Source organism: Chelonia mydas, chromosome 7 (assembly GCF_015237465.2).
Source record: "Chelonia mydas isolate rCheMyd1 chromosome 7, rCheMyd1.pri.v2, whole genome shotgun sequence".
Classification (NCBI taxonomy): Eukaryota; Metazoa; Chordata; order Testudines; family Cheloniidae; genus Chelonia; species Chelonia mydas.
In genome coordinates, this window is record NC_057853.1 from 110350478 (window position 1) to 110365635 (window position 15158).

Genomic DNA, 15158 nt, shown 5'->3' on the forward strand with positions numbered 1-15158 from the left:
TTATAATACTTACGAGAGCAGGTAGCAGTTTGCCATTCTAGGCACTGTCCATATGGAAAGGAGATTATATAGGCATTTGAGTCAACGCATCGTTTTGTACTGCTACACCACATACACTCCATGGCATTGCTGGTGCAGTTGGAACATGTTGTTCTCAGGGAACATGGTTTTTTGCAAGGTCTAGCATTTTGATTAGGACTAACTAGAAAAAAAGCAGAAAGAGTTTATTCATTTAACACAAGTTCAATCCCAATTGTTTTAGCATTATGTAATATTAAAGAGTGTTAAAATATAAGTGATTGTCTCCTGGTTTATTTGTGAACAATTTCAGTCAGACTCACAGTACAGTACATGCAAATATAAATGGCTTTTTACAAAAATTACCCTACTGTTTGTGTAGTCACCTTAAGTCACATTATATCTCCAAAAGACCATCTAAAAGCGATTAAAGGAATTTTACTTATATACTGCTTTAGTAAGTTTAACATTAATTGTTCAGTAAAGCCAATTTAGTTATGAGCACATGCATTATATAAAATATGACTGCAGGGCTACTGTAATAGGTATGTGTGACAGGGTGCTGAGTAAGGAGGGCTTAATCAGCCCCCTACCACTCCAGCCCCAATCAAGGGGAATGGATTAGGGCTGGTTGAAGAGCTCTGTGCCTGCCTGGCAATGAGAAATAGCTGCCAGCCTAATTAGCCTGAAACTATAAAGGCTGGCAGGAAGTCAGTCAGAAGACGATGGGGGAAGAGAAAGGTCAGGCACAGAGAGGGGTGGGGACCTCTAGTCTGCAGCTGGCCAGGCCTGCTTCTGGCGAAGTTTGGCTGTGAAAAACCTGTACATAGATAGTAAGGTGGTGGTGGTGGGAAACAGCTATAAATAAAGAGCACTGGTGTTTGCATCAACATGAGGTGTCCCTGACTGATTTGCAAGGGAAGCAGGGGCGGAAACCAGTGGCGCCCAGCTTACACCTCACTAAAGTGTAGCAATCTATGACCTTCTTGTTCTGTTGCTCTTGTTAGTAAAATAGTGAATAACCATAACCCACAGTTATTTACTTCACTAGTGATATATTTTTCCCTTAAACATTCTGCATCTTATCTGAGAGTGAGAGTTGCCAAATGAACATCTGCCCCCTGGTGTATACATTAGCACTCAGTACAAATTCAAAGAGAAAATAACAAGGGAAACATTATTTAATGTATAAGACGTTTTTACTGCAGACAATATTTGTCTATCTTAGTCATGGTATGTGTAATCTCTGAAAAGTTATATTCTAAATAAAAATTACTTGTATGTTTTTCTGTTGCATTTTCTTTTGATTACAAATAAAGCTGTAACACGTGCATCAACACGAGAATAGTAATTCTTAACTAAGACCAGTACATAACAATATTGGTAGAGTAATATTTTTCTATTATAAAAGGGATTTTCACAGCACTCCTGTAATAAATGTTGACTAACCCCACACAGCTATTATGTACTTTGTGTATTATTGATTATACAGATAAACAGCTTTATAGAAAATAAACTTAATCCTCAAGTCCTTCCTCAGCCCTTAATAAGGCAAAAACTCCCAATGTTTTGAGAGAGTAAAGACAAGTAAAAACTGAGTAAGGACTTCAGGCTTTGTCCCACTAGGCATAAATTTGAGCCACAGCTTGCTATAATTATAAACAATCTTTTACTGTGAAAAATTTTAAAAAAATGTGATGGAACTTTAAAAGGGAATCCCAGAAGCCCTGAATTTTCTTGACCTCCACATCTGCTGAAACAGTTCAATAGCAAATAAAATTTGCATCAATAACAGATGGAGTTTCTGATGCTAAACTTGGAAAATACTCTAACAGTTTGTCATCTGCATTCTGCAGTTATTTAACACGTCATTACACCGTGCCACATCTGTTTATTCTTTGATAGAGAGAAATATAACAGAGTACAATATCTATTACTACAAAACAGCAGCATGAGGAACAGAAACAATAGGAAACAGACTCAGTCAGCAGTAGCAACAAAATGCAAATTTACTGTGTAATTACACTGCTATTTGAAATACTGCAAGTTGTGCATAAGACAGCCAGAGGATTGTTGGAATGCATGTTTTATTTATGGAATTTAACAACTTTGAGAATTTTGACACCAAAAACCTTCTTTATATATGAGTGCACAACAAAAAATTAAATACTTTTAAATGCCTTTTATGTTAGTTTGCACACAAGGCTTTCTACTACATTAGCAAACTCAAAAGGAGGGGAACAAAGACAACAGAAAGAAGATATATTAGGATCACTTTCATCTCTATAAACTTTGTTCATCCTGTAATCTTTAGGACAACCTGTAAATTTTAACCATTTGCACAAAATGAGAGCATTGTTCATATTTACTGAATTATATTTACTTCCTTTCCAAAGAGATAAGTGATCTCCCTCTACAGCAGCAGTTCTCAAACTGTAGGTCGGGATCCCAAAGTGGGTCGTGACCTCGTTTTAATGCGGTCACCAGGGCTGGCATTAAAATAGCTGGGGCCCGGAACCAAAGCCCAAGCCCCACCGCCCGGGCCAGGGCTGAAGCCCAAGCCCAAAGGCTTCAGTCCCAGGTGGCAGGGCCCTGGGTACAGGCCCCCTATGTGAGGCTGAAGCCCTTGGGCTTTGTCCCCTCCCCCCTCCCTGGCTCAGGCTTTGGTCCCTCCCTACCTAGGGACGTGAAGTAATTTTTGTTTTCAGAACGGGGTCACGGTGCAATGAAATTTGAGAACCCCTGCTCTACAGAGTCTTATATGACCACACATTACACTGTCACCAATCATCTTAGACAACTTGGGGACCTTTCCTCCTTTTCATGAAGGACAGGGCTAGGAGAAGGTTTTAATATTAACTATTAGGTAAGTGTTTGCAATGTTTTTCTGTATCCTCCAGAGACCTTTATAAGTTTTTTTTTTAACACAATGAACTAGTTTCTATGCAAATGTCTCTTTTAAACTAAACATTAACGTTTATGTACTAACAATATTACTACTTGTGGATGCTCTGCCTCTTAGCACATATACAGATCATTTCTTTTTGACAGCACTTTACAATTTTTATATAATTAATCCTCAGGTAGATATTATCATCTGCATTTGATAGATGGAGAAACAGATTCAGAGAAGGCAACTTAGTCAAGTGATTTGCCCAAGACCACCACCAGAGAGTGAGTGGGAGAGTCAGGGTTAGAACTTAGGAGGTCCTGTTTCCCAACTTGTGACTCAAACCATTGGGCCATACTTCTCAGTGGTAGTAAATAAATTAATTCACTCACATTTTTGGACTTTTTTCTTGTAAAATAAAGAAAATCCTCTCCCGTCACAAGGAAATTTTGAATCTCAATAGAACTGTTAGCAACTTGGGATCTGTGACAAGCTTGTCTTCACACTGAAGTCCCAATCCTCAATTTTAAAACACGCGAGCAGTCCCACTGAAAACAACAGAACTACTCATGTGCTTCCTATTAAGAATCTGCATAAGCATTTGTATCGGGGTCTTAGAGATTAGACAGCACTGTGGTGTGATTTATTGCAAAAGCAAAATCATGAAGTACAGTATGTTTTATCTCTCCATAGATTCTCAGAGAAAGAGAGAAAAAAATTCTTGGTCCCCTTATTGATTACAATTTCCTTCTTATATGTCTTTCAAACTAGACTCAGACCACAATTCACAACAGTTCATCCTTCTTATAATGTAAGAGTGGTGTAGGTAATTCACCACAGCTAGACCAGTCTTGTTAGTTTGCAAACATTTGCTTACCCAAGGATGACTGTTAACCACTTGTCTCCTAACCTCTCAGCATGGGTTTATACACACTGTTAAAAGAGCCTCCAACTACCTTCTGCTTCCATAAGGGGAAGGGGTAACTGGGTCCTTTAAAAACTGCCCAGAGAATAGATGAATAAAATAGCTGTTTTAGTTAAACTTCTGCGTTATTAATTTAAATGGAGAATCTGTGATTAATCAGCAAGATTCATATATGAAATATGCTTTAGCAGCATCAGCTTTGTTGAACACAAAAGGTGAACAGCAACTTTTATATACAAACCTCCAAGGTCAGGTACTAATTTTGCCTTGGAACTCTCTGATGTAGCTATTGCTAACATGCAGACTATGCCAGGTGGGGTAACTCTCAAAGAAAAGCGTGTTGCTTTTGAGAACGTCATTTGCTTTCCAAGATTAAAAGCTTCACTTGCTTTTAAACATTAAAAGCAAAACCTTCCCGCAGCTATTTACTAGAATTTTTCCCACATTCCTTCTGTACAACACAAAAATGCCAAACAGTCTGTTCAACCATTTTAACAGCAGCATTTTGGTATGGGAGGTTGCTCACCAACAGGTTTTTCACAGACAAGACCATCTGCCTTAGCGGTGCATGGATTCGCTTTCAGCCCTGCCACCTCTGCTCTTTCTAGATATGCACAGAATCCAGAGTCATTTGGTTCTCCAGGAAGCCACTGCAGTGTCGTATTTGTGAAAGGAGACATGTCATCCCATCCCCAGTAGGAGATGTTGATCTTGCGCAAACCTACCCAAGGTGATATTTTCTATAAAGCAGAATGAAAGGGACATGGAACAATTAGTTAACAGTCAACTACAACAATGTTTTTTTTCTTTTTTTGGCCTAAGATCAATAGCTTCATACTGCATTCAGAATGGAGCTAACAGTGATTTCCCCCACCATTTCTCATATTTGGTAACATTTAGTTATTGTCAATACAGTTTTCAACTCATTTCTTCGGCCTTTCTGAAAGCTGAAGAAATCTATATGCTTCTGTTCTGTTAAAAATCTACATAATTCTGTCTGCTTAAAGTCAGCTCTATTGTGTGGTATCTGATCAACAATTAAAGATCTAATAAGGCACTCAGAATAAAGTTTTCCCTCTTGCTACTGTGCTAGTCATTAACTGCCAGGGACAAATGGATAACGTAAATGCAGGCAAAGCAGTAGTGACACATAAAAAGAAAGGCTCAATAGACAGAAAACATGGAGGCAAATATTCCTCTTTCAAACAGGACTATGTTGATGCAAACTAGGTACTCTTTTTTTTGAGCTAGCAGTATCCACATGGGGCAGTCAGAGCACAATGCTTTGGTATGCTCCGCAGTTGATACCTTCGTACTCCATCCTGTGGCGCAGTGTAGACATAGCCTAAGTGATATACCCAGCGTTTCCCAGGAAATCTTTGTGAGAGCTGAAAATGAAACCCCCATATCCTGAATCCCAGTCTAGTGTTTTAACCACAAGTTCCTTTTTCCTCCTTCATCAAGTGCTCTGCTCAACTCGTCATTATGCCAAGGAACAACCCTGCATCTCTCTCAGGGTTACTGTTTAAGATATGCAAGATTATTTGTATAAAACAGATACCTCTGGATTATTAATTAATTCTAAGTAAATCTTGTTTATTGCTTAAACAATACACTGTTCAAAGATTCACAAAAAAGTCTCATTGTTCCACAAAGCATTGCACTTTATTCATATCACTGTCTTAAAAATATCTGATTTAAATAGAATATATTCAGCAGATCATTAATATTAATAGACAATAATAATGAATGGCTGAAAATGTGGCAAGCCTATTTTATGGGGAAGATATCCAACAAAACTCATTTAGATATCAGAAGATTTTTAGTATTAAATTAACTGTATGGGCTTTCAGTAGATGTCTTATTTACACTACATACAGAATAGTAGTATATGATTGGATACCAAACTTTTGGTCAATAAGAAATGTGAATTTGACAATAAAAGATTTAAGAGTTGGTGCAGAAATCTGGTTAGAACATCCTTCAGTTAAGAGCGAATATATATGCCTTCCCGTACAGCTGGCCACAATACATGATTAGGAAGGCCTTAATTCTCCACAATGTCCCAGCTATACTAAAATGTAGTTGAGAAGGACTCCCTGATTCAGAGCCACCCAGCCCCAGTCCAGGGTCTTCTTTCTCCTGCTGGCTTGGACAAAGACCTCCCCCACCTCTGAAGCAGCACAGATTGGCATTTTCCTCTGGCCAACTCCGGCTACTTACACAGCACAAACGTGGTTGGAGTATTCATCCCTTAATAATTTTATTAATAGATGTAAGCAGAGTTTTTTTATTTTAAATATTTCTCATAGAAACAAAATTCAATATTGTCTCATCACAATAGTTCAACAAAATCAACTGCTTTATTGTAATGTATATCTGAGTGAGTCAAACATTAAATACATCAAAACTGATACTAACATTATAGTTAGACATAGCAGTGTCTCTTTGTTTAGTCATTTATAAACAGATCATTTATCCTCCAGAGTAACTTGTAACTTAAAGCCATTCAGAGGGAGGATTTATAACGGTATATTACATCCACAATACTGTACCTCAGTGAAAATCAACTGCATGCTAATTTCATTACTTAATACTTCCATTCCGCACAAAAGTTATTGCTGTTGAACAGAGGAAGCCTTTTCCAAAAACGTATAGGTCATCCCCATATTGACCAGAACCACCTAACAACCACCAACCTCGCCAAACTCATCGTCAGAAGCAAGCTTTCCATAGACCAGGACACACCAATTCAAAGTAGCACCAGACACTGACAGAACAACAAATGTGAAACTTGCATATATCTCCACTGCTATGATGATCAATATCCTCCCCACAAATACACTTTTCAATATCCGTAAGTCCTACACATGCCTATTACAACATGTGGTGTACCTCATCTTGTGGCATCAAATGCCCCAACGTGTGTAAAACCAGACAACCACTATTATCTTGAATGAACTCTCACAGAAACAAGATAAAAGACAAAAACACCCTATCACCCATGGATGAACACATTTCACAAAGCAATCACTCTGTATCTGACCTCTCAGTCCTCATCCTTAAATGAAACCTGCTCAAAACCTTCAAAAGATGAGCCTGGGAACTTAAATTCATAACTCTGCTGGATTGGACTTAACAGAGACTGCTGGTTTTATGGATCATTACAACAATTTGGAACACACCCTACTGCCTGCTAACCATTACACGCACACTTCAAGTGGTGTCCTACAGCATGTTAAACATAAGGGTTTTATATAATCTGTCCCATCATGTATTTAGTGAAACACTCTGGTTACTTTCTCCAGACTTGAGGAAGAGCTCTGTGGAGCTCAAAAGCTTGTCCCTTCTACAATCAGAAATTGATCCAAAAAAGATATTACCTCACCTACCTTAACTCTTATATCCTGGAACCAACACAGCTCAAACAATACTACAAACACAGATGGGAATAGCTGCACTGCAGAAAGGACAGGATTTGAATCCTGGAGATTTTGCCTCTGCCATGTCCAAGGGGGTCCAGTGCTGGGGCACCTCCCAAACATGAAGGCTTCTTCCTACTTTTCTTTTTCTGCCAACAGGGTTTCAAAATAGAATTTTAACTATACTAATTATATCTAGAACACGAACTACAACTAATAAATGCGTAAGGAAAGAATTGCTCAGTGCACAGAGATGCCTCAACCACAAGTAATAAGAAGGAACTGAAAGTGATCTTGACCACTCCATGGGACAGCATACAGGGTGTGGGTGCAGCCCCAACAGACATTGCTATTCAAAAAGATTCCAATCTCCTATGCCTGGGGGTGCATACGCACCAGGAGTAGAATGCACATGGACAATCACTCGAAAAAACACTCCTGTGCTTCACCAACGTAAGAGATTGCACTTATAACAAAAGGGGTTATGAACGTTAATTTTTTTTGGATTATTTCCTATTAATATCAAGCCAGATCAATCATGGATGAACCTGAAAAATGGGTAATAACCAAGATCAACTCCCGATTGGTAAATGTCATGTAAGATCAAAAAGGATTTCCACTGAAATAAAATATTCTTATTAGAGGAAGTTGAATTAAGATTGTTAAGAAAATTACGAGACTGTTTGCCTGAGCACCAGAAGGAAAATCTTGTCTCAAACCTTTTCAAGTTTCCATAATTAAAATAATAGCATTTCAAATTCCTGCATAGCATCCAAATATTTCTGCCTCTGATGTCAACACTAGACTAAATGACAGACCTATATTTCATGCCATTGATGTCTATCCATAAGTAAAGGAAAACTACCGTTTTCACACAGATAATAAAAGCAGCTACTTACTCTGACAGCGTGACTTGAACCTTTTCACCAGGACTCTCAATTGTATCTATAGAAAGACAGAGCACACGGCTCTCTGCAACTTTATGGTAGCATTATTTTAAACAACATGACCTGCCACTGTCACTATTGGACATTCATTTTATACATTTAAGCCCAGAAAGGGTCACATTGTGTATTTTTCTCTATGTGCATGTATGTAATGTTACATATACACAAAGTCTCCAAACACAGATTAGTTTTGAGACCTCATAATATAGTTCTCCTTTACAGGCCGTTGGCATTATTTTAGTGATACGGTAAGTTTCTATCTCTAAGAATATTTTACACAACTTTTGCTTATGTTGGCAGGAGGGAGAGAAGAGTAAGTAAGTTTTATAATACTTTTTCAATTTTATTTTTAAATAGAAAAGTGTAGGGCAGGGTTTTTTTTTTAAAGGCTTATGATATTGGGTGCCCACATTTTTGAATTCCGAACTTGAGACGCTGAATTTTCAGAATGTGGGTGCATAGTTCAGGTGGTCCCATTTCAATGCGTTTCAGGTTGCATTCTCAAGAATATTACTTTTGAAAATCTTGGCTGTAAATAACACACATATATTAACAGTAGTGGTGAATATTTATATTGTGGTAGCACCCAAAGGCCCCAATAGGATTGGATGCTGTGCAAAAGAGACAATCTCTGCTCCGTATCTTCAATCCCAAAGCATTTTACAAATAAGATATGCAGTGGGAACTCATCAGTTACTGCATAATGCACACCAAATTCCACATAATGCTTTAGGACAGGAAGTGAGGGAGAATATGATATCCAATTAAAACTGCAGATTGAATGTAGGATGGTATAATTTAATAACCACAGCTGAATTTCACCAAGACTCTGCAATTAATGTTCCATGAGATGTTTAGTGACTACATCTAGTCAGGTCCTCGTTGTATTAGTAGCAACAGTAATAACAACATTTGTATTACGATAGATTCCAAAGGCTGCATTTCTAGTACTCATCCAAAAACCACCATCTATAGGAAATGTGCGCTCCCTAAAAGCATGTGCTTACTCAAATAAAGTATTATATTTTCAGGTTTTTGGGACTCAAGTGAAAATTTTAGAAATTAATAGACAAAAGATGCAAAGATTATAAAAGTAAGTTTGTGACAAAAAAACACAGCACATGTTTCAATTTGATTTTTAGGAGAGCTTTAGGACCTTACAAAATACTCACTAACCTTGCTGGACACAACTTCATTAGAGCATTCCCTCAAGCCCCTACCCCCACCCCACCTCTTCCCACCCCCGCTCCAGCCAGAGCCCTCATCTCCCCCGCTACACCCCAACCCACTGCCCCAGCAAGCCCCTGCCTGCACCCCCAGTCAGAGCCCTCATTCTCTCCCACACCCCAAACCCCTGCCCAGAGCCCCCTCCCACATCCTGAACCCCTCATTTCTAGACCCACCCCGGAGCCCACACCCCCAGCCGGGGCGGCCCTCACCCCTCACACACCCCAGCCCTCTGCCCCAGCCTGGTGAAAAAGAGCAAGTGAGTGAGGGTGGGGGAGAGCAAGCGACAGAGGGAAGGGGGATGGAGTAAGCAGGGGCAGGACCTCAGAGAAGGAGTGGAGAAGGGGCGGGCTTTGGGATGGGGCAAAGGTGTTCAGTTTTGTGCAATGAAGAATTGGCAAGCCTACCCCTACCCCACCTCTTCCCGCCCAGTTCCGCCCCATCTCTGCTCCTCCCCACTTTTCCCAGCACCTCCTACACATTGCAGAGCAACTGATCACAGCGGGTGGGAGGTGCTGGGAAGGAGGTGGAGACGTTGATTGGCAGAGCCACTGACAGGGGCGAGGGGACAGCTGGCTGCCGGTGTGTGATGTACAGCCCTGGAGCACCCATGGAGTTAGTGCTATGACTGTACATCACTGAAATTATAGGAGATTTGGAGCCATTCTTTGCAATGTTTCTCCTTTCACCCACTTCTTTCTAGAGCCACATTTGCCAACTTACAGTTGCTCTTAGCAAGCCATATTCAGCCAGTGTTTAAAAGACAATTGGCCACAGATTATCTAGTTTATTTAGTATAATCTTTTGCACAATTGATAATAGACTGCCAAAAAATTTTGTATGTTTGATATCCATGTTGATGGGAAGGTATAGTAGATGTAAGAATTATTAAACTCATAGATAAACTGCTGGAGATCTCTGTATCTTTCCAACAGAATACCAAATTATAGTGATAGGTTGCATACTAATGAATTCTCATGTAATTTGGGCCAAATTCTCAACTCAGCTACTGCCATAGCCTTATTCTACAAAGCAAAACTTAGCCTCATAAAAGGCCAACTATTTTAGGAATAAAATGATTATTTAGCCTTCAGTAACTGTGTTTCTTTGGGATGTAATCACTGTGGATCCAGGGTAGGTCTACATACAACTCACATGCATGAGATGAGAATCTTTTCTAGTAGGAATGACCACCAAGGCGGAGCATTTGTCCTGCACCTCCTTTGTTTTTCTGCGTGAGGGCACAGGGAAAGGAGCAGCCTCCCACAGTCCCCTCACAATTTGAGTCCATGTATCCTGTGGAGTCTGGAAAACAGGGATGGATTGTGGGTCATGGAATCCACACTGACTACGACATCTCTGTGACAGATATTTCAACAACATGCAGTGTATTTGGAGACTACTGTATTAACTTTATGAATGTTATCTGTATGTTTGAGCCAATCCTTGGAAGCATGAAAACTTATACGGAGATTAGTCAGACAATATGAGCCCACAGAATATTTATAGATCTTTATATCAATATGTGTTATACGTATTCATGTGTTCCTGGCTCACTTGGTAGATTCCCTGAGGAATCTGGACTCACTATGGGATGATTATATGCAACCGAAGGCTGGTTATACAGATACCTATCCTTTGAGGCTTCACTCCCTGGCAAAAAGGGAGTGACTGGTTCTGTGTGTTTCAGAAGGCCTGGGAACATGGGCTTTGGTGGTATAAAAGCAGAGTTAAAACTGACTCAACAAATTTTGATCCAACAAATAGACATGACTGTTTATCCAAAGGGGAGGGAGTGAACCCTACTGAAGGGTTGGAAAGACTTTGACCTGACAGAACCCGCTATGCAAGATGGGCAACTTTTGGTACACTGCATATGCATTTATACCTTTTTATTGTTTTGTATGGTTTTGCTGCATGCTTTTGTCCTTAAATAAATGTATTCTGCTTTGAAAGAGCTGATTGGTTACGTGTAACCGCTGGCATACACTGTTCATAGCTCTTGGAGAGGCCAAAAATACAAGTATTGGACTTTAGTTATATCTGCGGGGAAAAACACAATGCAAGGGGGCTGTAAGCTTAAATCCCTGGTCAAGAAGGATGTAATCTCTTCCCAGAAAGGAGACAGGTAAAGGCCTGAGAGGGCTTTCTATAAGCAGATCAAGAGGGGGTCAAATGTGTAATTATCCCCAAACTTTGACAACCTCAAAGAACCAGCTACTCTAGAGTAAGTAATCATTCTTTCTTCTTCAAGTATGTGTCAGTGCATATCCTACTGTAGATATCTGGAAAGTGGTATCTTCTCAGGATGGTGGGAATGAAGAGTATCAGCTCCTCTTGATTTGGCAGGAACAAGTATGGTCTGTTTGGTGGTTGCATGGACATCTGTAACAGGTCTGTCAGCCAGAATGGCCTTGGCAAGTAGAGAGCTATGGGATGAGTGTGACATGGTCTCATTTGGCTTTGGCCATCACACTGGAGATTAGCACAATTGGTGTGATGTTGTTTAGGAGGCCTCAATTCCACCACAGGAGGAAGGCATCTGGCAACGATCCCAGGTTCGTGTGCCCTCTGGAATAGAAGTTCAGACACTTGGCATTGTCTTTGATGGCCAAAAGGTCTTTCAGTGGTTTTTCCATACTGACGGAATATTGACTTAGTGATGGATTTCTGCAGTGACCACTTGAGGCCAGCAATAGGCTTTCTGTTCAGGAAGTCTGCCAGATGCTGACATGCAGTGCTACTGGTTTTATGCCATGCAGGAGAAATGATTTCCACAGCTTGATTGTTGCTCTACAGAGGGGGACAAGTGGGTATCCCATGCTTGTTTATGTAGTGGATGGCCAGCATATTGTCTGTTAGCAGCTATGCTACTGGGTGTTTCAGGACAGGGGGAATGCCACATATAGCAGTCTAATGGCTCCAATTCTAGGACAGTTATACATAGTCCAATGTCTTCTGGGGACCAGGTCCCTTGTATCTGCAGATGGTCCAGATGAACTCTCCAGTCTGTCCCCAATATGTCTGTCACCAGTACCATGGTCAGTGATGGAGTCAAAAATGGTATTCACTTCTGGATATTGTTGGGGTAGAATCAGCAGTTCAACATGAAGCGGACCCAAAGCAGAATAAGGATCCTCCTGCCCAGGTATTTCTCTGGAGAGCAAAATGACTTGAGCTAAAGTTGTAATGGCCACAGGTGAAGTCTAGAACATAAGAATTCCCATCCTGATTCAGACCAATGATCTATCTAGCTCAGTATCCTGTCTTCCAACAGTAGCCAATGCAGGATGCTTCAGAGGGAATGAACAGAACAGGCAATCGCTCAGCGATCCATCCCCTATTGTCCACTCCCAGCTTCTGGCAAACAGAGGCTAGGGACACTCACAGCATTGGGTAGCAACCCTGATGGCTAATAGCCATCAATGGTCCTAGTCTCCATTAACTTATCTAGTTCTTTTTTGAACTCTGTTATAGTTTTGGCCTTCACAACATCCCCTGGCAAGGAGTTCCACAGGCTGACTGGGCATCATGTGAAGTAGTACTTCCTTTTGTTAGTTTTAAACCTGCTGCCTATTAATTCCATTGGATGACCCCTGGTTCTTGTGTTATGTGAAGGAGTAAACAACACTTCCTTATGAGCTGTTCCATACCCCTAATAATTTTTGTTGCCCTACTTTGTACCTTTTTCCAATTCTAATATATCCTTTTTGAAGCAACCAGATCTGCACACAGTATTCAAGGTATGGGCATACCATGGATTTATATAGAGGTATTATGATATTTTCAATCTTCTTATCTATCCCTTTCTAATAGTATTAATTTTGTAAAACGTTTACCAGACCATCAAGGAAATGAACGAAAGCCATAATATGGGAAAAAACAGGTCAAAGAATATTTAGATAAGTTAGATGTATTCAAGTTGGCAAGGCCTAATGAAATTCACCATAGAGTACTTAAGGAATTGGCTGAAGCAATCTCAGAACCATTAGCAATTATCTTTGAGAACTCATGGAGGATGGGTGAGGTCCCAGAGGACTTGAGGAGGACAAATATAATACCTATTGTTAAAAAGGGGGACCCAAGGATTTTAGACCACTCAGCCTAACTTCCATACCCCAGAAGATATTTGAACAAATTATAGTATTAAACAATCAGTTTGTAAGCACTTAGAGGATAACAGGGTGATAAATAGTAGCCGACATGGATTTGTTAAGAACAAATCATGCCAAACCAACCTCATTTCCTTCTTTAACAAAGTTGCTGGCCTAGTGGGCATGGAAAAGTAGTAGACATGATATATCTTGATTTTTATTAAGGCTTTTGACACAGTGCCAAGTGACATTTTTATAAGCAAACCAGGGAATGTGGTCTAGATGAAATTGCTTTAAGGGGGATGCACAACTTGTTGAAAGACCATACTCAAGTTATCAGTGGTTCTCTATCTAACTGTGGGGTCATAACAAGTGGGGTTCTGCAAGAGACTGTCCTGGGTCTGGTACTTTTCAATATTTTCATTAACTTCTTGGATCTTAAAATGGAGAGTATGTTTATAAAATGTTCAGATGACACCAAGCTGGGAGAATTTAACTGCAAGAATTTAAGAAATCAGGATTAGAATTCAAAAGTATTCCTATAAGGTACAATTTTAACAAGAGAATTTATTTAACCTAAGGAAAATGTGCAAGAAAAGGACGTAAAATGAAGCATGTTGTTCTTCAGAATTTCTCAAATCTTTGTTTATGTCTAATATGACATAATGGTCATGGCATTTACTGCATATCAACAAGGAAATAATAATTTGAAATTAATTCCTACTGTTCTGAGGAAAAATTCCAGTATTTAATGAGCTTACAATTTTTGAATATTTGTATGAATTGATGATTATTCTTTTCCACTTCCTCTGATTTGTAAAGTAACCAATATCTTCTCTTCTAAAACTTTATTTTGTTAGCCCAATAAACCTCAGCATATAAACAAAAATTCAGAGATCATTTTGTCCGAGGTATAGCGAACTGCTCCCTAATGACCTGATTTACTATATTTACTTGAAACATCATCTTAACAAATTTTATTTGACACCAAAACACATGAAATATGTAGGCCGCTTTTAAGGGGTTTTTTTGTTTGCTTGATTTAAAGAATACATACATAGTTGTCCCCTATCTTCACTACACACAAATGCCTTTATTTGTTTGGCTCCCTTCCTTCTTTAGCTCAACAGGATTTTTATTTATTTATTTTTTTTAAAGGTGGAAACTTACTAGCAGCTGTTGCTCCTTTTTAGAGCTAGGATCTTGGAGGAACCATTATGATGGCTCTTTTAAGCTCTAGCAGTGGAATCTTGAAGGGATTAGAGAGACGGAAGCTGTGTCCGCTCTCTGAAGGAATTCGCAAATTTCGTGTTATGCAGAAATGGTGCTGAAATTACTGCAGAGCTATGGGTCTTGAATATTGCAAAGCAAGCTATAAAATTCTATATTTTTATACATCAAAGAATTTACAAGTGGCACCAATACAATAGATGCTGATTTTTTTTCAATGGTCTATGTTATAAATGAATGATTACTAAAGTTTTTTTTCCTCTTAATACAAAAATATCAGGTGAAGCAGATCCATATTCTTACTTTCAGATGTGACTCTGCTGCATCCATTAATGCTAAAAACTTTTGTTTCACATGAAAGAAATATTTCTAAAGCCTTTAAAAGTCAAACTCAAGCATAGATAT

The 15158-nt window shown here is 39.4% G+C and overlaps 1 protein-coding gene across 6 annotated transcripts in view; it reads right to left on the bottom strand.

Moving 5' to 3' along the window:
* The window catches only part of ATRNL1 (attractin like 1), a 1012424-nt gene that overhangs the window by 695404 nt on the left and 301862 nt on the right, over window positions 1–15158 (bottom strand). For all 6 annotated transcript variants that reach the window (XM_037904761.2, XM_043551194.1, XM_043551197.1 and 3 more), the window contains exons 17-18: window positions 4360–4573; window positions 14–202 (exon numbers count right to left, since the gene is read on the bottom strand). In XM_037904761.2, the coding sequence (XP_037760689.1) occupies window positions 14–202; window positions 4360–4573 (403 nt within the window). The remainder of the gene's footprint in view (window positions 1–13; window positions 203–4359; window positions 4574–15158) is intronic.